The 26,499-nt window shown below is 39.0% G+C and overlaps 1 protein-coding gene across 2 annotated transcripts in view; it reads right to left on the bottom strand.

Moving 5' to 3' along the window:
• The window catches only part of MYO16 (myosin XVI), a 609,548-nt gene that overhangs the window by 569,596 nt on the left and 13,453 nt on the right, over positions 1 to 26,499 (bottom strand). Inside the window, exon 1 of one of the 2 annotated variants that reach the window (XM_010384747.2) lies at positions 5,706 to 6,356. The exons of the other annotated variant lie outside the window; for it this stretch is intronic. Coding sequence (XP_010383049.1) covers positions 5,706 to 5,733 — 28 coding nt within the window. The 5' untranslated portion in view covers positions 5,734 to 6,356. Of the gene's footprint in view, positions 1 to 5,705; positions 6,357 to 26,499 lie in introns of those variants that run through there. 2 annotated transcript variants of the gene reach the window in all.

The raw sequence follows: 26,499 nt of genomic DNA, 5'->3' as shown, positions 1-26,499 counted from the left end.
AGGGAGGCGGAGATTGCCGTGAGCCAAGATCATGCCACTGCACTCCAGCCTGGGTGACAGAGTGAGACTCCCTCAAAAAAAAAAAGAAAAAAATAGGAAAACCATCTTCACCACATTCATATCAAGAGAAACATTAATATTTCCTTACAAAAAGTTTACATGAAATTGATAAGTAAAAGGATTAAAAACCCAACGTAAATAATGAAAACAGATATGAAGAAATTGTACTAGATAAAGTGGGGGAACACCCTTAACTATTTATTACATAAAATGGAGAGCCTCACAGGAAACCATATTTCGACGATGGAGTTGACATCGTTTTGTGAGGATGGCATGTTTCCGGGTTGGCTGAGGTGCAGGGATGCACGTTCTTTGCTTGCTGGTTGTGGTAATCTGAAGTGCTACTCCACGCTGGAAAGAAATCTAGCAGTTTCTACAAAACCTTAAACTACACCTTCCATTTGATTCAGTGTTACTGCTCTTGTGAATCAATATTCCTAGAAGCCAAAATACTTAAACAGAATGTCTTAATGCCTGTCAAAAAAGAACAGTTTAACAAATACATGGTTTAATAAATGCTATAGACTATTACCACACTTAGCTATCAAGAAACAATACCTAGATATATAATTTGCCAGAAAAGATGTCCATGTTGTTAAGGGATAGAAGGGAGGGCTGCCTAAGGGGACATCTGGGTTAAAGGTTCATGTGCGGGAAAATACAGATGATGCTTAAAGCCATGAGAATGGATGAGGTTGTCAAAAGAAAGTGTTAGGGCCATGCCGAAGAAGAAGAGAAAGCCAGCAACTGGGGTGGAGGAAAGCTGCCAGTGAATTAAGAGAAAGCCTCCAAGAGCTGCAAAAGAAGAGGTGGTAATCACACCAGAAATTAACAAACATGAGGCAGGTCTGGTGTCCACTGGATTTTGCCACACAAAGCTGGTTTAAGTAAAGTGGATTCCGTTGAGTGGTAAAGGAAAGCAGCGGGATGCCGTCATGAAGAGGGGACAAAGAGATGAGGGTCGGAGGCCACGTGCGTGGGCAATCGTTTCAAGGTATGACCTGCAAACAAGGAAATGAGGTGGTGGCCAGAGCGAAGAGAGAACAAGGGGGGACGTTTGCTTATTGGAAGGTGGCTGCATTGGCCACATATTCACTCTGATGGAAGTTGATGCAAGAGAGAAAGGGGAGAGCTGAAGGGGAATGCAAGCTTGGAGGAGGCAGAAGGAGAATCCCAAGCACACTGGCCTTGGACACACAGGAGGAAATTCAGGATGGCAGATGACAAGTGGGCAAAGAGGAATTCATGCACACACACCTTGCAGACTTAATGGTGGGAGGGTAGGTTTGTAACTCCTCAGCCTGGGAGATTCGAGTTAGAAGAGGGGTCTCTAGGCATGAGCAGTCGTGCCTACCATAGAAACATGACGAGGGTACAGGAGACTGTCGCCTACCTGGGAGAGACATTTGGTCATGATGTTAAATGAAATCAGTCTGCTTTTGCTCTGATGTCCTCCTTCAAGCGTCATCCAGCTGCTCTGGGGCAAGGACAGACATGCTGGAAAGGGGGGTTCCACCTCAGGTAGGTATTCATCACTTGAGTGGAACAGAGGGAGGTGAGGGCAAGGAGTGAAGTGGCTTCAGCAATGGACCACGGGGGCTAGACCAGGCAGAGAGCAGGATATGGGAGAGTGAGGAGATGGAGGGAGCGTCAGTGAACTGCAGAACCACTGCAGTGAAAGTTCTTCAAGGAGCGAACAGTGTGTGCGATAGCTAGAAAAGTGAGGAGAGCATTTTACTGGAGGTGGTGTTCATGAACATGAGTGCCTTGAGGAAAAAAACTGGGTTTTAACCTTGGTGTCATAAAACATGTTTAATATGTGTGATCATTAATACTGAGTGTTAACTTGGTTGGATTGAAGGATGCAAAGTATTGTTCCTGGGTGTGTCTGCGAGGCTGATGTCAAAGGAGATTAACATTTGAGTCAGTGGACTGGGAGAGGCAGATCCACCTTCAATCTGGGTGGGCACCATCTAAACAGCTGCCAGTGCAGCTGGGATAAAAGCAGGCAGAGGAACATGGAAGAACCGGGCTGGCTGAGTCTTCCAGCCTACATCTTTCTGTCATGCTGGATGCTTCCTGCCTTTGACCACTGGACTCCAAGTTCTTCTGCTTTTAGACTCTTGGACCTTTGACCATAGACTAAAGGCTACACTGTCAGCTTTCCTACTTTTGATATTTTGGGGCTCCGACTGGCTTCCTTGGTCCTCACCTTGCAGACAGCCTATTGTGGGACCTCACCTTGTGATTGTGTGAGTTAATTCTTCTTAATAAACTCCCTTTTATATATGCATCTATTTTATTAGTTCTGACCCTCAAGAGAGCCCTGACTAATACAACATATAAAGTGACAGGTTTTCTGGTACAATTCATTCTAAGTTGTTGTAAATGAATTAGCAGCTCTGGAGAATATTCATTTTAAATAACTTTAACCTTGCTCCTGCTACAAACAATGCTGCCCCAAACCTGTATGCTTAGAGAAGAGCTGAACCAGGAGAGAAATAGGCCAAGTGTAGTTATTTCAATGCTTCACCCCCAGAGGCATGTGAAGGGAACTCCACAGGTAAACCTCAAGCCTCCACTTCAGTTCATTAAGAGTAAAACAAAAATAGTTTCAAGTCTCACATGGCCTTAAAGTTCTGTGAGCCCATTACTCCCTCGAGTTCCATTTCTCATTCCTGCTTGCTCCTCATCTGCGGCCTGGTCATGTTCACGTGTTACCTCTCAGCAGGCACAGGGCTCTGAGACTGGCTCTCACTGCAGATCCGTCTGAAGCTACTTCTCAGCTACCAAGATACATGAAACACCTGCACATTTTGCTGTGGTGTTCCGACACTTTCCTGCTACATCCTGCTTCCACAGTAAATTTTTACACTCTAGTTTTTAACCCTTCTCTAAAATAAAGTAATTTTTATTTTTACAAAGTAACAGGTAATATCATAAACTGGAGATAACAACTGTTAGATTGAGTTTCCATCTTGAAGTGTATAATTTTTTTCACCTTAGATGGTGAGTATTTTCCCAGGTGACTAAAAGTTCCTTGCGAGCATTAGTTATCGGTCACTCAGCATCCCACCCGCAGGCTTCTGATTCGCTAGGAGCACATGGGATGCTAATGTTGCACGTTTCAGAAGATCCTGCTCCTGCCCTGAAATTCATCCAGTTCCTGCATTGCTGCCTGGCTTGGAAGTGAACATGCTATGGTGATAAATCCGGCTCAGAATGAAAGACAGATATGTGGTAGAAATGCAGGACAGGTGAAGAAGGAATGGAGTGTGACAAAGGCCAAGGAACCTTGCCAGCAGAACAGCCCAATATGGGAGACAACAATTTGGGAAAATCTTATGCATCAGGAACAACCATTAAACCATGAATTATGACCCTTATCAATAAACCCTTAGGATACCATGAAGGCATTCACTTTTTTGGGGGGGGTGGGGGGTGGGGGGTGGAGTTTTGCTCTTGTTGCCCAGGCTAGAGTGCAATGGCACGATCTTAGCTCACTGTAACCTCCACCTCCCGGGTTCAAGCAATTCTCCTACCTCCACCTCCCTAGTAGCTGGGATTACAGGCTCCCACCACCACACCCAACAAAATTTTGTATTTTTAGTAGAGACAGGATTTCACTATGTTGGCCAGGCTGGTTTCAAACTCCTGACCTCAGGTGATCCGCCCGCTTTGGCCTCCCAAAGTACTGGGATTACAGGCGTGAGCCATCACGCCTGGCCGTCTTCTATATTTTTTTCATCCTTCTAAAATACAGCTCAAGATGTGTTCTTTTCATAAAACACCCTTCACTAGTTCAGCACAGAATGCAGTAAAATTTCTGAACTCCTTAACACATCGCACCGTTTCTCTAGTAAAGTAAGCATTTCATAATATTCATGCTTCCTTTCCATTTTATAGACTGTCACACTCAAAGCTTAGAAAGCAGTCAGATCTTTAGTAAGTAGTTGCTAATTACTTTCAGAAATGCATCAGGAATGTTTAAATTCATTAATTTTAGATTTCATATCTTATACTAGCATGCTAAGAGAAATATCTCACAGGCTCCCATTGACATCATCAGTTTTCTGAAATGCCTATAATTTTCTGAAATTCTGCAATCAAATAAATCAACTAAAACAGAACATAAGGCAAGAAAGGGCAGCCTCATATTGTGTTTAGTGACCAGCTGCTCCCTGCATCTCTCACGTCCATGTCACTGTCCCTTTGTGCTTCTGCCCGTGCTCCATGGCTGCCCTCCACCAGGTGTGTTCACTGTGCCTAATGAGCCCCCAGTTTCCTTGTAGGAACGATGCAGTTTTTCCTCTGCAGAGGCACAGAAAGGAAAATAATGACATTCTGCTAGTGCAGTAAAACATGAGAGGCAATACAAAAACCAGTCAGAGTATTGCCCTATGTCTATTTCTCCAAGAAAATAACCCCAAGATGTAACAGATTAAAACAGAAGACTATTCTCAAAATTCTTAAATGTGCTGCATGCCTCTAATTCTTATTAGTTAAAGAGCTAATCTACAAACTTACGAGATGACCAGTGAATGCTTTTGGGAATTAAAATTGTTCTGCAACATGAAAGCATGACATTCTTGGCAATGCTTAAGAGTAAGGCATTTTTATTTCCATTAATCATAGCTTTAATTCCTGTATACATTATCTACCAAAAATAAGAGAAAGGTAAATATTTTCACGTTCTCAATCATCATTTTTCAGTCTCCTTTAGTGCAAAGCTCAAGATTCCTTCAACACATGTGTTCCCTTAATATGCCACTTCAGTTTAACATTGTGATGTCCTTTGGCAGCAAAACCTTCAGCCTAAAAGAAAACCATTTTCTGCAGATGTCATCTGTCACTTTAAGATCATGATATATATGTACAGAAGTTTTCAGAAGTGCCGCAGGGGACAAAAATGAATATCCAGCAAGCCATTTTTGGATAAATATGTCTTCCTCTTCATTATTACCATCCAGAGTTGGTTTAGATGAAGGTATTCTCTAGCTCAGAAAATTCTGCCAAAATTTCAGACACTAAAGAAACCCTTGATAAGCCCATCAAAGAAGCTGGTGACAAACTAGATTTCCACATATGAGCATCAGTGGAGAGCATTTGGTACAGAGTCCCTGGAGTCCCGAAGCACCGCAAGGTGAATGATACAAGGACAAAAGTTTACAGTCAAGGATAAACCTAAAGATCACGCCTACAAAAAGCATTGAATAGAGGCTTAAGTGGTAAAACTTGAGACTAAAATACTAGCTAAATGACCTCAGCCATATATGAATTAACTTAGTTTTTATGTACTTTATTAACATGTGCCAATGAGCAAAAATACACTTTTATAATTTCTTTCCATGTGTTGCTGGGTTTTTTTTTTTTTTTTTGGTTGCTGTGTTTATGAATCATTTTTTTTAAAGCTAAAGTTTTTAAGATCTCTGTGCTATTAGCATTTGGATCACACTGGAATTATTTCCCAATCTGAAATTAAAAGGAAATATATCCAGCCTGTAAAATATTCTTCTAAGTCAACAGTCCATGTCACTCATGGGAATGTGGTATACCAGGAGACCTGCCTTAATTTTGGCATCTGCACAAAATAATACTTCAACAAGACAAATAAAACACATGAGCAGAACATCAAGCTTACTTACAGCACTTGATAAAATGATAGTGAGACATCTTTCCATCTCAGACAGGAATCTTGCTACGGGTTCCAGCATTCTCTTCTGTCACAACTGTCGTTCCCAGGAAATGCATTACTTAAAGCCCTTACTCAGGTAACAGTTTACCTCAGGATGCACTATTGCATGGAGGCTCTGTTCCATGATCCTGCAAAAAGCTTCAAACTCATTCTCATTCGGCAGCTGGAGTTAAGATAAGCCTCTCCCCGGTGGGTCTTGAGGCACCGCTGCTGCACGTGCTATTGTAGCACCCTTGATTGACACAGCCCCGAGTACCACAATCCCGAGAATAGTCAGCTCTAATTGGTGTTCACATGCAGCCACATTCTGCTGCACGGAGGTGTGCTGCAGTGCGGCTCTCCCGGTCCTGCCTGTTAATGGCTTTTCAATAGCTTTCAAATGGCAGCAAACTAAGCTGATGAGTGGGCTGGAGAGAAGCCACGGATAGAGGGATCCTAAATCTTCTTCGTGCATATTGTCCATCAGCCACATATGACCAGATTCTTAGCTAGTAGTAAAGCAGATTATTTTTAGTTGCCACCAGTTGCTGTGTGTGAATAGGAAATTGATAGCAGGAGCTTAAAATAGCCACCTCTTAGAGTTAGAGATCTTTGATCTGTCCCTAGTAATGAAAAAAATTGCATTATATTTCTGAACACATCTTTCTGCTTTTCTGTGCAGAATGTAAAACTTAAATTATCCATAAAAAGCTTTTGGTTTGCATAGCTGTAAAATTTAGGATTCTCCTACCTCTGCAGACTGCAATGAATTTAACTGTACAACCCAATTGGATGAAGTAAGTCTGACTGAATTGGAATCAGAAAGAAATACATGGCCTGCCAGGGTTTATTGTTATAAAAGTGAATATCATACTCAGAATGCAATAGCCATGGTAGCAAACAAAAAGGTCATATTTTAGGTTGTTTACAAATCCAAAGTGATACTTTTTTTTGCAAATTGATACATTTTTTATGATGATCTCCTCCAAAGACAAACTGACATAGTCTAGAATTTATGTTTCAGGTTTGAGGTTATCGGAAAGGTAAACATGAACAGTATGGTAAGTGCACCCATCCTTCTATGGCAGTAACATAATTTTGTATTCCTTACTGAACGAAACTCAAAGAGCAGTGCTTTTATTAAACTAGAAGATTATGAAATTCAAATCTATATAACAAGGAGTCATGACTTAAATTTTCACTGAACAATATTCTAACACATTTTAGTAGTGTGATGTAAAATACTAAGTTAAAGATTTTGCACAGAACAGCCTGATTTCAAATCCAGGTTCTACCACTTAGCAGAGTATCAATGTAAACACATTATTTAACCTGCTAAAGCCTCAGTTTCCTTATCTATGCATGTGAAATATAATTCCTAATCTTTATTCTGAAGGTTAGAAATAATGCACATAAAGTTTCTGGTTTCTGTTGTTGGTGTTCAATGAAAAGTTGTCATTAACATTAACAGGGAAAAAAAGATTTAGTTATGTATACCAAATGATGATTACGGACACTTCAACTTTGTTTTGCCAACGATTAGAATGTGGATTTGCAGCCTTCATCAGAAATGCTGATTCCTCATTCATTCGTTGATTCTACAATTAATTTTTGAGAGTCACTGTCACACAAGTCACCATTTTGGCTGCTTTTCAGTAATAAAATATTCTCAAACAAAGCCTTTATATACCAGGAATCGATAATGTATGTTGAAAGAGTTTCTTGGATGTTTTGTAATGTTTCAATAAAACTGTAAGAGACAACTATATTTGTTTCCAACACAGGAAGTAAAGCTCTCTCCTCTTTAAATCAATATAAATCTTTACATGTGCATAAAATAACTGTGAGTTTATGTGAATGTTACCTAATGTCTCTTTGGGTAAGGTTTTATCCACGTAGATGTCCCTACCCCCTCTTCTTAATACAATGCCAGATAAATAGTGTGTTGCCTATAGACCTTCCTTAAATGTCTGAGTGTCTTGATTTTCTGCAAATTGCATTTCTCTGCATATGTACAAACTCAGCAAACATCTTAAGACAATTGAGTTTAACGATACCATCCACTCTTTAAACTGAAAAAAAGCATAACACTCAGAGGGGCATGTTGTGCACTTGACAAAGAAAATAAGTTATTAAAAATATACTTGATTTGAGTCCTACTTTTTTTAATAACTTAAGGCATTTCTTATAAGAACTCTAACCAAGGTACCCTGTGAGAATTAACATCTCATCTCCAGGGGCTCATTATCAAATGTGTTCGTTTTTCATCGACTCATTTATTCCATAAATATTTGGCAACTCTTTGTGCTACAAGAGAAACATGAATCCCTGACCTCAAAGTGCTTATAGTCAGATAAAATAGAGACAATCAAGATAGCACAGTGTGGTGTGCTAGAAATTGTAAGACTGCAAATGTAGACCTCTAAAACAACAAGGGCCAACATCTAATCCACTTTGAAGAGTTGAAGGAGGATACACTAAGAAATGTATTCACAGATTTGTTAAACTACTTAGAATGTGCTTCCTATGTATAAACTGTATCTACGTATAATTTCCCCAGATTAAGAAGCCATTTTATCTTTTTGTCTTTGAAACCACATACTCATCCTCTAAACACTGGTAGAACTATGTTTAAACGTAATTATACATTTCATCACTATACAACAAAAATTAATTTCTAATGCATGCGTTAGTACTGAGGAAAATAATTTTGGCTCTATTAACTTCCTTCATAAAATTGTTTTAAAATGGTAACTTGAAGTTGATTAAAACTTCCTCATCTATATACATCCCTGAGAAACTCAACTCAATGTTGGGTTGTCAGACAATTATTTCAGGACTCCTTGAATCATACACACACACACACACACACACGCATATACACATATGTAATATATATACACATATATACATTATTATATATACATATATATTTCCTTTCTTTTCTTTTTTGAGATGGAGTTTCACTCTGTCACTCAGGCTGGAGTGCAATGGCGCAATCTTGGCTCACTGCAACCCTCTGCCTCCCTGATTCAAGCCATTCTCCTGTTTCAGCCTCCCAAGTAGCTGGGATTACAGGTGGCTACCACCATGCTCAGCTAATTTTTGTAGTTTTAATAGACATGGAGTTTCACCATGTTGGTCAGGCTAGTCTCGAACTCTTGACCTCAGGTGATCCATCCACCTTGGCTTCTCAAAGTGCTGGGATTACAGGCGTGAACCACCATGCCCGGCTGCATCTTATATTTTAAATATGGTATTAGAGTCGATGACAGTAGCAAGAAATGACCAAGGCTAAATTAAATATATTGTTAGCTATTTATCTATTTTGCAGAATATGGTCATTAAGTACAAAACTAAATCCACGCATTTGAAAGAGGGTATTGTTTTTCATTTCCAGAAAATTTTCAAATAAAGCACAATTATTTTATTTTTCAGAATTATTACAATGAACTATTGTTCTTCCCAAATACGAATGCATAATATTTCAAACTCATTTTTGAATAATCAAGAAACCCCTTTATCTCTTTTATACACCATACAGCTGCTCATTAGTCACACTATTTCTGATATGAAATGTTTTTTTCTTTTAAATGTTAGCATTATTATACACCAGACTTTTTCAAATAAGGCTAAATGATTTCCCAGCCAAAAAATGAAACTGCAATGATTCTAATGAGAGATAAGCATTCAAAAATTAGAAATTGCTTAGTAAATATCTTTTAAAATGGGATTCATGAGACACAGCTCCAAAAAGACCCCAGGTGAGATATTACTTCACGTTTTCATTTAAAACCCTATTTGGACAATGTACAACCTGTAGTTTCATAATGCCAGTCTGCTGACAGATAATCCCTAATCTAATAGTTCCTGCATCGTCATGCTTTATTAAATGAAGAAATTAAAACTAAAGTTTGCAAACATCATCAATTTAGGTAAAGTATGTATTAACAGTAGGTCATGACAAAAATTCTAAATGAAGATATAAATCACACACAGCAGTTTTCTGTAATGCAAATTTAAGCTCTGTGATGGGGCATCACTGCCTCTGCCCGGTGAATAGGTTGGGGCTTATAAATATTCGCCTTTGATGAAGTAAACTACACACATTTAGAGACCTTGAGCCACAAGTGTCTCACACACAATGGCTGAGAGCTAAATTTATAATATCCTCTATCACAAATATTGACTGTTTCTACATGAATGGAGTCAAGACCTCTCCTGGGAACATAACTCTGGTCTAATAATTGAGACTGAAGGCTATAGAGGAGAAAATACCTGAGTTGTCAAAAAATAAGGCATAAATACACTCAGCTCTTGCTATAGAATCAGCCTCTGGTCAACCCCCAGTGCCTCAGGACCAGGATCAAGCCTACCTTGAATGACTGAACAGACCCTTGACTCTCTGATCAAGTCCCTCATCTCAGTCTAGTGACTGTGGAGGTTGTTCCTGATTTTGGCCTGCCCATGAAACCACTAGTTCTTGGATTCAGGATTCCACAGGGCCATGTGTTCACTTCAGCTTCACATAGTCTCGCATTTCTCCAACCAGAACAAATGGACATTCAAGTTAGATGTGGGCAATTGCAGGGTAAACAAGAAGAAATTTACAGTACAGACTTGTGCAATTGGAAAGAAGTAGGGGTTAATAGGACCTGCCCTCTCCATGTCAGAGGGCAGTGAGGGCTAACCCAGCTGAGCACTGCTTTAGTGACTAAAAGTGAATTTGTCATATAAGGGCTAGAAAATATCCCTGATTATTCAAATACTTTCATAGAGTAGTGATATAGAAAAGAAATGCAATTTTAAATACTGTTTCAAAAGACTGAAAATTACTCTCTGTAATCCAATATAGATTAATATAATAGCAAATACATGCAAGTGTATTGATATGGATATATGAAGATACACACACACAGACACACACACACTCAGGCTATATGAGATGTTCTAATTGCTCCTTAAGGGCATTTGCCACCCACTTCCTTTGGTGATTTTTCCCCTAATCAAAATGAAATGTTTTAAATTCTAGTGAGGACCAGTTAAACTGGGTATCTAAAGGAGGACATTTGTAAAGCGTTTGTAAGGTTTTTCATTCGAATACGAACAATCACTTTGAAATCTTTCCAGCATATGTGTTACAACTATCTAGGAGTACCTTCCCATTTTCAGATGTCATTTCACCTGTCTAATGTTTGACCTTGAACAAAAGTTTGCATATCTTAATGGTGAATAAGAAACAGACAGTGTTGTTTTATGTCTGTTTGACTCTACCTAGGTTTATGCGCACGTGTATGATATGGATGGATATGAGCACATTAATAATTAAGTATTCTCTGCCTTGTTCTTTAATCAACTTGAGGGAATAAATAGCATACTGCAACCAGTTACCAGGAATAGGCAGATAAAAAAACTTTTATTGATGATGAAGCAAGTTTAGAGATTACTGATGGCCTAAATAAGACAGCTGGGACACCAGGCTGAAATGTTTGAACAGATCTCTATAAATTTGTCATTTAGAAGACAGTATCTGAAGGCTTTTTGATGACCTAAAAGATATTCTTAATTTTCCTGAAAAGGATGAAAGGAATTGTGAGGCAATTAAATAAGGAGCCTCAGCCTCTCTTTCGTATTTTTCCCATTGATATACATGGATTTTTAAAACAAAATATGCCTCTTTAGTTGAATCATGCTCTTATTTACAATTTAATAAGTTACTTATTCAAATTCTGTGCATTCTTCAAATGTACTTCAAGCCCATTTAATCTACAAATTCTTCTTGATTTTTTTTATTGCTTAAATTAGTCCTGACCTTCTCTAAACCCTATATTCATTTTCTTCCTGTACCAGTCAATCCTGCATTTATAATGCAACGCTTTGCATTTTTCTTAACTAGTATCATATGGAAGGCTCTTCCTAGGTAGGTAATTCATTATTTGAGTCTCAAGCCTTCTACTTTCCCTGTTTCCTAAGAGGTCCAAAACATTAGTGAACATGCAGAGATCAACAAATGGAGAGCCAGAGAATGAGAATGGCTGTAAAACATTTTCTGGTGCATGACATATAATGTCTTGAGGAATATTTTATTAAAGGCAGGATTATTGAACACATAGGTAAACATAACTTACCATACATGACAGGAGAAGAAGAGAGAATTGAAGTGGAGTATAGCCCCTTCTTCATTCAAGCATGTAGGTACAAGCAGACTGAGTTTATATTGTCTTTCAGTATTCCCCATGAAGGCTCCATTAAAACGGATCATAGGGAGATCTGGGTACTAGTTTGACGTTCTTCTTCTAAATGAATTTGAATTCCCTTGTTGCTAATTTTCTTTGAGTAACAATGTATACAATATAGTCACTAGAGAGGTTCCCAAAATTTAACAATATTTTAAAGTGTTCCAGAAAAAGAAATGTACACTGAAATATCCAAATTCACAAATGTCATTACATTATTTCCCCAAACTGAAGTTTCAAGTCTTTTGGGTAAGTTTCAATAGCCCTCATTGTTAGGATATTATTTTCCATAAATATTTTCTCCTGTCTGCACAGTTTGGGCTGTCAGAGGAAAGGGCTGTCCTCTCTCAAATGGGCATATGTGCAGCTTATAAAAGCTGAGTCCTTGAACTCTGGTTCCTCTCCTGTGTTACAATTCCACTACCCTTGCAGGATAATATCAGGCTTTCTGTCCATTGCTTTTTGAATAGTGGGGCTCTGGAAACCAGTGCTAGGATGCTCTGTGAGTGTGGTCTGTGCTCTGATCCATGTCTCTGATTCATGATCCATGACTTCATGTTTCCCATCAGAATCTCTCTTAGCCTCTTTTGGCCACTCCTCTTACCTTCTCTTCCTCCCCTCCATCCCCCACCATCCCTGTCTCCATCCCCCACTAACGGCTGCCTTCTCCCCTCCTCCTTTTCTCTTCCTCCTCTCTCTGTCTCTCTCTCCATATTTAACACTCCTATAAATAACTGGAAGGACTTATCAGAGTAAAGCAACAGACACAGGTAAATTCTGGCCACAGTGAGTGAGGCTAATGAAACCCTAGAAGACTGGGACAACCTTGTCCTGACCAAGGCTCCTCTCGTGGGTCATCTCTCCTTACTTCTACATCAGTACACTTCCTTGGATATGAATCCTGTATCTGTCACTCCCTAAATGTCAGGTCACCTGTTTGAGGTTCAAATTCCTGTGATGAGAAATGGAAACAATAATGCCTAGTGCCCAGGGTTCTTCCGTACAAGCTAGGTACTCAACAAATACACTTCCAACCATCACTACCTGAGTATTTCACACACCCCTGATATTGTGTTAACCTAATGCTATCTTTATATTAGTGAAAACATTTATTATGTGATTTGCCCTGAAGACATCACTGCCTTTGGTACAGTCTTGCAGGTATCAATGACTAGTAGATCCCCTTCACAGTAAATATGCCATGTTTACCCATGAACCAGGTGCTAAACAAGTAGACATTATATGGTATCCTCCCAATCTGAGGGGGACACTTTCCAAGATCCCCAGCGGATGCCTGAAACCACAGATAATACAGAGCCCTATATACACTGTTTTTTTCTATACATACATTCCTATGATAAAGCTTAGTTTATAAATTAGGCATAGTAAGAGATTAACAGCAACAATGATGAAACAGGACAATTATAGCAAAATACTATAATAAAAGTTAGGTGAATGTGCTCTCTCTCATTGTCTCTCTCTCTCTCACAATATCTTACTATACTGTACTCACTCTTCTTCTTGTGATGATGTGAGATGATAAAATGCCTACTGATGCCTGATGTGAGGGGAATGACGTAGGCATTGGTATGGAGCAGGCTACTTACTATTGACCTAACACTGCAGTCAAGAGAGGATCATCCACTTCAGATGGCCCAGGATCACTGAGCCGTGACAATGTCCATGACTGGATGTCAGGAGTACACGATGTGGATGATTAACGAGCAGGAAGCATGTAGTGTTTATGCAATGGACAAAGGGATGACTCATGTCCAGAAAGAAGTGAAGCTGGATGGCATGAGACTTCATCATGTTACTCCGTGCATGGAACAGCATGCAATTTAAAATTAACGAATTTCTAGAAATAGAATACAAATATTAAATGGAAATGTCTAGAAATTTCTAGACATTTCCATTTAATATTTGAGACTGCAGTTGGCCGTAGTTAACTGAAACTGCAGAGGGCAAAACTGCAAATAAGTAGGGGGACTACCATAGAATTCTATCAACCCTGGAAGTCTTTGTTGAGCACTCAACATACAACAGCCATGAATCAGACCTAGACCTTACCCTGTGGAGCTTACAAAGATTATATACTGGGAACCAGAATTACGGAGACTACACTAGAAAATGCATGGCAGGATGGAGCAGGCACCTGAAGCTTGAGGGTTTGCACTGTGTTTCTGAAGATGTGGTGCTTGGCAGACATCAGAGAATGAGTAGGAACAGATCAGGCAAAGCAGGTGGGCAGAAGGGAGGTGTGTGGTGTCTTCATGACATGTTCAAGAAATAGACAGAAATGTTTGGCAAGGCTGAAGGATAGTACCTGGCGCAGCCAGTTGAGAGGTGAGTTAGAGAGGTTAAGTGGAGGTCAGGCTGCAGTGTAGGGGTGAGAGGCTCTGTCCATTCTCATGCGTCATACAGAGACAAGGAAGCTTTTAATGCAGAGGAGAGGGATGATTAGATCTGAAACGCAGAAATATTGCAGGAAATTATTGGAGCAGGAGAAATAGAGAGGATAGTGTGTTTGGGAAGGTGAGGCCGCCCAAGGCCCCTAAGGGCGAAGCACTGGGGTCAGAGCAGAGGCAGTGACAAGTGGGAAGTGGACAGCACATCCCATCATCATTTACCAAAAGGTAAGTCCTCTTCCTGTCTCGAAATCTCCATCCCTATCTCTGCTTCCTTCTTTCCACAGTTTCCTCATAAAGGTGGACTTAATCTGACTCAATGCAGTAGACTTGATCTGACTCAATGCAGTATTTCTTTAATTTATCTACTGTTGCCAATCCTGGAAACCTCTCATCCTAGAAGCCCAAAATCCAGAAATTCTACCCATAGACTTGGCATCAAGGGAATGAGGCTGGGATACCTGAAAACAGTAACATGAATGCATGCTCTTAGTATGGTTCATCCCTGCTTCCTCTCTTCTTCAGTGTGACTTCAATGTCAAACATCAGAGCAGCCCTAAAACTCAGGTAGTCAAAAAATAAATATGTTAATGTCATTCTCTTTAGCATTTTCAGAATAAATATTCAGATTTATTATTCAAAAAGTAAGAACATTCTAAATAAGCTTCTTAGTGAATATTTCTAGGAAATGACTTCCATTTCTTAAGTCTTCATCTTATACAGCAAACAATTAAAAAGTGCTTCTTACGTGGTAGGCATTCTAACCTCTTCATAGGCATCAATTCATTTAAGAAATGGAACAATGTAGTGGGTACTAATACTTTTTTAACAGATGAGGAAACTGAGGCACAAAGACTAAGCAAGACGTTCAAGATCATTTGGCCAGAAAAGAGCATGACTCTGTTGACCAAGTCATTCAGGCTACAGAGTCCACCATACCTTTCATCATGGGGCAATACCCCTCCTGCTGGGTGGTTTAGGCTTAGGTTTCCAGTATGCCATTTGCCCTCAACTCCTGGCACAGGCCTTTCTTCTGTCACATTTTTTCTACCTTCCTCACTGCCCATCGTCCCTTCAACCCTACATGTTGGTGTTGTGTACATAGGGAGGGAGAGGGAGAGGGGAGGACACGCATAGGAGAGACATCTGGAGAGGAGAAGGTGGAGAAGGGAAGGGGTTGTGTAAAATGAGTAGGAAATAAGTGTTCAAGAGTCACAGCGGGCAAAGTGCCTCCCGCTCGGCCCCTTCCCCTTTCTTCTTGGCCAGTTTAGCTGCACTGATGTATCGCGTGATACTGATGCTGCATCCTATTACTGCTAATTTACATCCTGCGTGGGCTTCCTCTCAAAATGCTGACGTGAGGCTGCTACAATGATGTTTACTTTTTTTTTGAGACAGAGTCTCGCTCTGTCGCCCAGGCTGGAGTGAGTGGCGCGATCTCGGCTCACTGCAAGCTCTGCCTCCCGGGTTCCCGCCATTCTCCTGCCCCAGCCTCCCGAGTAGCTGGGACTACAGGCGCCCGCCACGGCGCCCAGCTAATTTTTTGTATTTTTAGTAGAGACGGGGTTTCACTGTATTAGCCAAGATGGTCTCGATCTCCTGACCTCGTGATCCTCCCGCCTCGGCCTCCCAAAGTCCTGGGATTACAGCACTGAGCCGCCGCGCCCGGCCAGTGATGTTTACTTTTACACCCTCAAGTATCTATCAAGGCAGACATTGCAACATACAGACCCCAGTCAACCAAAAGTGTAAAGAGAAGGAAAGTGTCAAGAAAAGATACAGATCGGAAGTGATCAAGGGAAGAGGTATATATGTTTATATTTGAAATTTCAGAGTACAGCAGGGAATTGAATTTTAGATTCTTATGAAGTAGCTAAGCTGTAGTAAATTTGGTAGACATTTAATAATATTTTTTAACATATCATGAATACTGGCAATTACATCGAAGCTGCTAATATGATAAGAATTATACCCAGACCACAGAAGATATTGATATACATCTCTAAAGCCAAATATGTAGGTGTTAATTGAGTAGATTAAGGTAAGTTGTAGTGCGATGGTTGTGGAGAAATATCACCAAAATAAAAGTCTTACATGAATCCGATGGGGGATATTTTGAGAGTCAAATTTATGACTCTATTTATTTACATAAAATCCAAAAACAGGTAAAAATTATGATAATAGAAGTCAGGGAAATGGACTATTGATAGGAAAAAGGCTCTAGGGAACTTTCTAGAACAAATGGAAATGTTTCATTTTTTGATCTGGTGGTGGTTGCACACGTATAAATATAGAGAGATACATTAAGATTGGTTGAATTGTACATGTAATATATGTGTGTATTACTGCATACAAATTATAATCTATTGTTTAAGTGTTATAAATAGTGACATAATAACATAGCAGCAACAGACACAGTGAGGAAAGGATTTCCAAGTGTGTAAAACTAAGGTAACTCAGAAGCATTGGTTCTTTCTACATTCATTCATTCAACAACTATTGACTGACAGGCTACTGTACTTTTGCATATGGATACAACTAAGGGGCAGTCACTGCCCTTAAACTGATTTCCTAGCATAGCAAATCAGCAACTATAACAATGTGGAAAATGCAAAGGTAAGCTTAGACAAAGCAAGATGGAGGCACAGAAGAGCTGGTGGCTGGCCCAGGCAACGGCTCCTTCATACCATATACAATGTACACTGTGAGGCACTCCTGTCTGTCTCTACAGGCTCAACTCTAGCTGCTTCTCATCTTCTATGCAAATGTTCCAGGACACCCACTGCCACCACAGCCTTAATGCACAATGCCTTGTAGGAGGTGTCTCCTGCTGGGAAGTCTTTTCTCCCCTTTTTGCAGGTACTCTTCTGGCCTGAATTACATGCACCTCTTCCACAGAATCTTGGGAGAGAGTCTGTAGTTATTCAAAGGGATCCCTAACCTGAAAAATTAAGACCACTCTTGCAGCAGATGGGGAGTGGTTAGCAGATTTTAAACAGAGGAGTTAAATCGTGATGCTCTGTGAAAAACAGATTTGAGGGAGACAAGATGGACAGCAAGGAAACTTATTTAAAAAGCTCTTATAATAGTCCAAGGGAGAGAGCATGAGGGCTTGAAATGGAGTCATGGTAGTGAAGACAGAGCAGACTGGGTAAATCCTCAGGAAGCCATAGCCTGGAGACTGGCAATATTGGGAAGTGAGAGAGAAGCCCAGGTTTCCAGGTACTTGGTGTTTGGTGAGGCCATCTGTGTATCTGGTGAGGGACTGGAGAGTGGAGGAGGAAGACACAGCGTGGAAGAGGAAGGGGATGGTTTAAGGGAAAGACAATCAATTATTATCTGGGTATGATACATCTAGGAAAGGTTAATAGAATAAATAAGTATATTTAGTGGGTACTCAATAAGTCTTGTCCTTGGATCCCTGTAAAACCATCCCTGGTTATGTGTGCAGGGCTTCTGCTATGTACAGCCTTTGCTGGTATTAGAGAGAACACAAGATGGACTGAACATGGATCCTAGTCTCCATTTATTTCTTCTTTATTTTCCTTTAGTAATTTTGTTTATGGAGGCTGTACTATCAGGCAGGCACTAGGCCCTGAGAGACAACCATGGCACAGATGAAAGCCTGTGCCTGTGAAGAACTTACCATTTCAGTGACATTATTTGGGCATTTACAACAGGCTGTTCAGTGCTATAGTAAGGTGGAGTAAAACCACTCAGGTATACACGGAAAAGCCTCTGCCCAACTGCTAGGGATCAAATAAGATTTGGCCAAAATGAGCTATCATAGCTGAAATCTGCAGAATGCGTAGAAGGAATGAGGGAATGAGGGCGTATGAAAGAGTGATGTACTCCTGTGATTTTAACTGTGGCCCCTGGACCAGCAGCAGCATCCCCAGATAACTTGTTTGAAATGCAGATTCTGTGCTCCCATCAAGCTGTGCTGCATCCAAATCTCTGGGGTGGGTCCAGCGCTCTCGGGGATCTCACAGGCCCTCCGGGTGGCTCTCTGCTACACACTAAGTCTGAGAATCACTGCTCTAGGAAAACAAAAACCTGAAGAAAATGTCACACTCTGTGGCAAGAAAGAATGGAAAACAGCTTTCTTTTGTGTAAATGAAGACGTTCAGGGATGGCTGGAGCCTGGATTGAAGGATGAGCAAGCAGATGAGAGAGGACGCTGAGATGGAATCAGAGATCAGGTCACCAAACAGTTTGGAGCAATTTGAATTTTTTCTTGGGGATAGTGGGGAAGGAGCTATTCACAGGTTTCAAGCCCCAGAAATAAAGGACATCTTAGGCAGATCACTTTTGTTATAGTGGGGACAATGTACACAATACTTAATCTTTCCTCTAACCTTTTCCTATCTTTTCATATTCAATTAAGACATAGGGAGATAAATGAATTGGTCCTAACAACCCTTTCTTTCTACACTTTTGTACTGCTTTGACTTACTGATGGATTCTAACAACTTTCTTAAAACATGGATGCAGCTGGAAACCATCATTCTTAGCAAACTATCACAAGAAGAGAAAACCAAACACCGCATGTTCTCACTCATAGGTGGGAACTGAACAATGAGATCACTTGGACTCGGGAAGGGGAACATCACACACTGGGGCCTATCATGGGGAGGGGGGAGGAGGGAGGGATTGCATTGGGGAATTATACATGATATAAATGATGAATTGATGGGTGCTGACGAGTTGATGGGTGCAGCACACCAACATAGCATAAGTATACATATGTAACAAACCTGCACGTTATGCACATGTACCCTAGAACTTAAAGTATAATAATAAAAAAAAAAGAAAAAAAAGAAAAAAAAGAAAAAAAAAAAAGACAGTAAGTAGTTTCTAAAATACTGCAGCATTTAATGCACTTAGAGCAGTAAGTAAGGAATTCAAATTCCAGACCAAGAATGCCATAATTCCCTAGAACCACATTTCAAGGGCACAGATACAATCTTCAGCTTAATTCACTGACAGTGTGGTTTACACATGAGCAAGGGAAAAGGGATTACTGCCCATCGTTCAGTTCCCAAGTCATCATCATATGACCCATCACTAAACGGTGGAGGAACAGCTAAAAGAGAAAATGGAGTTGATGCCATCCACAGTTTTCTCAATGATTTCAAGCATAGACTACAATGGTGAAGGAATTCGAATTCCCAGGCAAACTAGGGTTTGCACTTACTCAGAACATTGCATTTGCCTCTGAAAGAGTCTTAACTTGTTTTGTACTTAGGCACAAAATACAAAGAAAGTGGACATATTTTCTCTTTAATGTCTACTACATATACATTTTTACTAGAAAATGCTACTCTTCAAATATTCAATTTAACAAATAGTTATAGAAAGACTAGCGTGTGCAAAATGTTTTCATAAAAGTTGACTTGGATAAGACAATGAAGACAAATGATTGCATCCAACTCTCCAGCAACTTATAGTTTCCTGGAGGAAGGAGGGCAGTTGTGAAAATCATCAGCCACGTGTCAACATAAGTGTTTATGCCAAATCAAAGTGTTTATGCAGTGCCATAGGAGCAGTGAAGACAGTGACGCATTCTATTTCAGGATATAAGGGACTGCATTTGTGCAGAGAAAGGAAGGTGGGCAAGAAAATTCACAATACAGAATGGTCTAAACAGGTCAGGAAAGAAAAAAATGCATATTTCACTTTTATACTAATGGATTGTTTAGTATGGAGGTAGCCAGTTGTAGATGAGCTAGTTTGGAAACTAGAACCCAGAACCATCTAAAGGTCTCTGGAAATCAATCTGCTTTCTGTTTCCGGGATTTGCCAATTCTGGACATTTCGTACAAATGAGATTATACCATACATGGCCTTTTGTGTCTAACTTTTTTCACTTAGCATATTTTCATGGTTTATACATTTGAGAGCATGAATCAATATGTCATTCCTTTTTATATTGAACAATATTCAATTGTATGGGTATACCACATTTTTTTTTGTTTCTTTCAGTAGATGGACATTTAGGCTGTTTCTAGGTTTTTTGCTACTATGAAGAATGCTATGAATATTCATTCATGTTCAGGTTTTTGTGTGGACATATGTTTTCAGTTCTCCTGGGACTATACATAGGAGTAGAATCCGGGATCATGTGATAACACTACATTTAAAATTTTGCAGAACTGCCAAACTTTTCCAAAGTGGGTGTAGTATTCTACAATTCTACTACCAACGTATCAGGGTTTCGATTTCTTCATATCCTTGTCAACACTTGTTATTGTCTGATTGACGTTTTATTTTAGCCAGTTATCGGTATGAAGTTTATCTCACTGTAGGTATGATTTGCATTTTCTTAATTACTAATGATTGGGATCGTCTTTTTCTCTCCTTATTGATCAATTGTTTATGTTGTTTGGAAACATACTATTCACATCCTTTACCCTTTATTATTGGGTTGTCTTTTTATTGTTATATTGTAAGAGTCACTTTAAATATTTTAGAAAAATTGCCATATCAGACATAAAATTTTCAAATGTTTTCTCCCATTCTCTGTGTGGTGTTTTCACTGTTCTGATGATGACCTATAAAACATAACAGTTATCAATTTTAATGTAGTTCAAATTACCATTTTTGTCACTGTGATTTTGGCATGATGTCTAAGAAACCATTGACTAATCTAAGGTCACAAAAATGTACTCCTACGTTTTCTTTTAAGAATGTCATAATTGTAGCAACTGCATTTAGTTCCAAGGTCTATTTTTTTGTTAATTTGTGTATATGGTATGGAGCATGGGTCCAACTTCATTCTTTTGCATATGGATCTTTAGTTGTTTCAGCAACATTTGTTGAATAGACTCTTCTTTTCCCATAGAATAGTCTTGGCACTGTTGTCAAAATTGATTGATCATAAATTTAAGTGTTTATTTCTGGACTCTTAATTATATCCCATTGATTTATATATCCAGCTTTATACCAGTATCACATTGTTTTGATTGTTTTGTAGCTTTGTGGTAATTTTGTAATTGGGATATGTCAGTCTTATAATTTTGTTTTCTTTTTAAAGACAGTTTGTAGTTATCTGGATATCTTGCATTTATGTGTTAATTCTAAGGTCAGATTGTCAATTTCTGCAAAAAGTCCAGCTATAATTTTAGTAGGGATTGCATTTTGTCTATAGGCCACTTTGGGGGAGCATTGCCATCTTTCCAATATAATGTCTTTCAATCCATGGAAAAGAATGTCTTTCCCTTTGAAGGCTTCTTTAATTTCTCTAAACAATAGTTTATAGTTTTAAATGTACAAATCTCACACTTGTTCTGTTAATTTATCCCTAAGCACTTTATTCTTTTTGATGCTATTTGTATTTAGAATTGTTTTTGTAAGTTCATTTTTAAGTTGTTCATTGCTGGTTTGTAGAAACACAATGGATTTTTGTTTGCAGATCTTGTATCATGTAAACATTCAGCACTCATTTATTGGTTCTACATTTTATATGGATTTCTTGTAATTTTCTATATGCAAGATGTTATCTAAGAATAGATAATTTTACTTCTTATTTTTTAATCTGAATTACTTTTATTTCATTTTGCTATGTAAGTGCCCTGGCTAAAACATGCAGTACGTTATGGAATTGAAGTGTTGAGAGCAGAGATTATTGTCTTGTTCCTCATCTTAGGAATAAAGTTCTATTAGGTTCAGGAAGCATCTTTCTGTTTCTCATTTACTGAGTATTTTTTATCATAAAAGGGAGTTATATTTTGTCAAGTCATCTTTCTGAGTCTACTGAGATGATCCTTTGGCTTTTGTATTCCTTTACCCATTAATTTGTCTTCTGTAATACTTTGCCTGTTAATACGATATATTGTATTCAGTGATTTTCATGTCTTGCACCAACCTGATACTCCCGGGATGAGTCTAACTTGGTCACAGTGAATAAATCTTTCTATATGTTTCTGCATGGATTTGCTAGCATTTTGTTAAATACTTTGCTTTTTATATTCGTAAGGAACTTTGGTCTGTAGTTTCTGTGGAATGTCTTTGGTTTGGGGATAAGGGCATTCTGGCTGCATGGAATGATTGGGAAGTGATCCTTCTTCATGTATTATGACACTAAGTTTTGAAAGTGGCTTCTTACACGTGAAAGGATAACTTCCATGAACATAACCAGGAGGGCATATTACCTAACTAGATATCAAGAAATAAAAAGAGGAGACAAGTAAAGATAAATTTTAGAATGTCTTAAGCATATCCAGAATTGAGGACACATTTAGATACAATCACTCATTTACATATTTCCAATGTTTTTACAGGCAGACAGAATGTCAAATCCAGAAAGATTATGTAGATTTCCCAGACACACAAATGAGCCCTACCATATTCAGAAAATGCAAAAATCAATTCCTTTTTATATTTTAATCAAATTTAATTAAACTTTAGCCCTCTTAAGACAATGTGCCCAATTTGTTTTCTTGACCTTAAAGTGTGACCATAATCAATCCCATCTTTCCAAGCCATAAACTTTATTTGACAAGCTCAGTTAGCTTTACTTCTTGTCTCTTTCATCTCAGCTCCACTCCCTAAACACTATATCGTCTTCAAACATGAAGTGCTATTTCTGGCTTCAGAGTCTTTGTGTTGGAATAACCCCTTCTCCTTAACCTGGCTACATCTCCCCAAGTTGCATACTGGTTTAATTTCAAGACCTAGTTCTTGAAATAATTTTCTTGGTTTATTTTCTCATTTAGCAGGGAAGGCAGGCTCTACTAACAGGGCAGCAAGAATGTAAACTAGGTATAACTCTTGATGAGTCACATTTCTCACAGTCTGAAAGGAGGAAATGGGAATGTGTTGTCAAAAGTCAGAGACTGCACCTCCCAACCCCACCCTGATAGTTGGTGCTCCTTCCTTTGAGCCCTGCTTTGTGTAGTGCAGGGACTATCTCAGCACCTGTCACTTTATAATCCATTTATTTATTTCCTCGAGTGTTTCCTGTGAACTCCATTTGGGCAAGGACCATATCTTGTTTGACATTTTAACCCAGTCAGAGTAGTTGGCACATGTTAAATGTTAAATGTTAAATCAATAAACAGCTAGTGATTTAGAATTTTTCAACCTGAAGGCATTTCTGTCAAGACTGTGTAGACAGTAGCTGGATCTGTCTTATTAGTGTCTACCACCCAAGCATCCTGTCTCCTGTAGAATCTTATATTTTCTTAAAATGATTAGCTTCAGTAAAACCTTGATTCAATGATATTATTACTTTTTTTCTAGTATCAGCATCTTGTCTCTTTTTTTCCTTTTTCCTTGTTGAGGATTCCTTTCCTTAAGCATTCACTAACTCATTAAGCAGGCAACGTGTAAGACACAGGACTGTAAAGGCACATATGTTACAGTGTATGTCCAGAGGAGCTGCAGAAGAGTCAACTAAATGGGCAAATAAAATGTTCATATCTTATCCATAAAGTAAAGCTAACAAGCGATGCAAGTCTCACAAATATGCACATGCATGCATGTATATGTGAAGAAAGTAGAGTTTATCAGAATATTACCTGCCTTCTATCTACCTCATCTCAATACATAACTAGAACACAAGCATTTTGCAGAAAGAAGTTGTTTCTGTTTCATGCTTCTTGCCTGTTTTTAAAAATAAGTATTATGCCTAAATCCAACAGTTTAGAGCCACAGCTTCAATTCCATTTTTTTTTTTTTCAATTTACAGTTTGGAGGGACACAGTCCCCCGGTTTGTCTTCTCTGAGTCTCAGTTTGCTTACCTACCATGGGTCAGAAGACCATTTAACTGGACTACTGTGGGACTGTGTGGAGGGCAGAAGTTCAAACGGAATATCTGAGCCCATGATATGACAGATGTGACTTATCTTTTTAGTAATCACTAATTACTAACTCTATTTATGGACAAGCACCAACATTATTTATTCTGGTTTTATATTCATCAAATGGTCTTTAAAAAGCTTTCCTCATATGTGAATCTCTAAAGACTGCAGTGTTCAAATTTTATAAGGCTCTTGCTGAGGCAGATGGTAAAACATAAAAGTTGCTCTGATTTGAAATTGAATTGAATCCAATACTGGCTACATGTTATTTTTCTAGTAGTTCCAAATTAATTCCTTTTTCATTTGTTTCAGTGTGACTTCCAATTTAGAACTTTTTAAAATGATTAATTTGATTCATTTTTAAGGTCCTTTTTTTTTTCTTTGTATTGTGATGTAACGCAACTGAAAACAATAGACCAGGTCCACCACCCAGGTCTTTAAAACTAAAAAGCTGTAAGATCTTACTATGCCATTGTCTCTTTATATTTTATGTTGATTTACTCTTACTTATGGAAAGGTAAATTACATGGACTCAAATCTTTGAAGTGATACCTCACCTCTTTCAAATTTAGACAGAATACACGACATCATTTTCAAAATGATATATGTGATACCTAATGGCTATCTTTAATTTTTAAAGTTCATGTAAGAATTCATCATTCAAAATATTATGGCTTTTGCACCCACTGAAGACTTTCCTGTCATCTCTTTTATTACTATGAGTCAACTTAATTTTTTTACTGAAGCATCTGGAAATGAACTTCCGGTAGACTTATCTATCCAGAGGAAAAAGAGCACTAATACAGACAAGCTGAAAGTCAAGGCAAGAGCTCCTGTTTTTCTTTTTAACCATTCTGCAATTCTACCTACTTGTTTCTCTCAGCTCTCCTCCTCTCTTCTGCCTCAAGGTCACCTCTTCCTTGTTAAGATAGCTCTTGGCCATTTGCTTATCAGAGTCTCTGCCAGATCCAACAATACTGCAGCCAAGAATAAAGCAAATATAAGAAGGAGGATTTACTATAAATGGCAGCATGAATGTGGCTGAACTTAAAATGCTTGTATAACTTTGACATCGCACGCTTCCATCAGCAGCTATGCATGCAATTTGAAATGATTTTAGAGTAGCACTGTGCTCTATGCTTCTTCATAAACCAGGGCGGGGCCCTTGTCGTTCTGTTTCTCCAGATGAACCAACATGCAGGAGGATTTCAACAATAAGAGAAGAGTACCTTCACCCACAAAGCGCTCCAGGTCCCAAATATTTTGAAGTCCAGTCCAAGAAAAAATTTCTAGCGCAGCATAATCATTAAAAAAGAGCCCAAGAGAGGAAACGGCCGAGGCAGGCAAATGTTAGTAAATTTAATCAATTTCACAGAAAGGCCTCAACGGAGCGTGCACAGCACATTCTGACTATGTGTGTGCTGGTCTGGTCCCTGTGTTAGTCCTTATGTGCGCTGTCTCCTTTAATCCTTGCCACATTCTCATCCTACAAACTCCGTACTACTGTTAGTCCATTTTAGAGATGGACAAACAACGTCTAGGGAGGTGATTGTCAAGGTTGAAGAAAGAGTAAGCCTGGATACCTGTTTCAGGTGGAACAGTCAGTCCCAGAACTTCACATGAACTTTATTCTGTTTATTCCTAAATAATTTCTTGTTTCTCCTATATACTTTACGAAATTGTCAGGAAGGTCTGACAATCTCCTTTCGGGCCCAGTGTTTTCCTCCCCAGTGCTCTTTCAGGTGTCCATGAGTCATCCTTTCAGATGACTGTTAGTGGTGTTCCTTCTAGCCAATCTGTTTATTCAGGGCCATTCCATGAGGCTTTTACTCAAATAAGCATCTTTTTAAAATGTCTATCTACAGTCTTAACATTATTCTACAAATCGTAGGGCCATCATGACCTGTATTAAAAACATAAAGGATTTGGATCGGATTCAGTTCAGATAAATAAATAAATCTATCTATCTATATAATTTACTTTTATTTTATTTTTTAAATTTTTTAAATTGAAGACAAAGAAGCAGAAATGAAATTTCCATGCTGTCAAACACAGCTGAATCTTAGCTTCTACTGTGCTCATGTTGCTAAAGTCCTTCTCTGATCTCCCTCTAGTGTCTTTCGTTCAGTACTACATTTACTCATCAGCTTAATGACTTCAAAATTGTTCCTTCATTCATTCACTTGGCTGATATCATTGAGCAACTGTTTGGGGCCAGGCACCTTGCTGGTGTATGTGCCATGAACAGAACAGACTTGGGCCCTGCCCTCATGGGACTCACCATCTAGAGAAAGGCTAAGCGATAAGGAACCATGGT

This window comes from Rhinopithecus roxellana, chromosome 18 (assembly GCF_007565055.1).
Source record: "Rhinopithecus roxellana isolate Shanxi Qingling chromosome 18, ASM756505v1, whole genome shotgun sequence".
Lineage (NCBI taxonomy): Eukaryota > Metazoa > Chordata > Mammalia > Primates > Cercopithecidae > Rhinopithecus > Rhinopithecus roxellana.
Note: the sequence above shows the minus strand (reverse complement) of the source record. Positions and strands in the feature narration are given on the sequence as shown.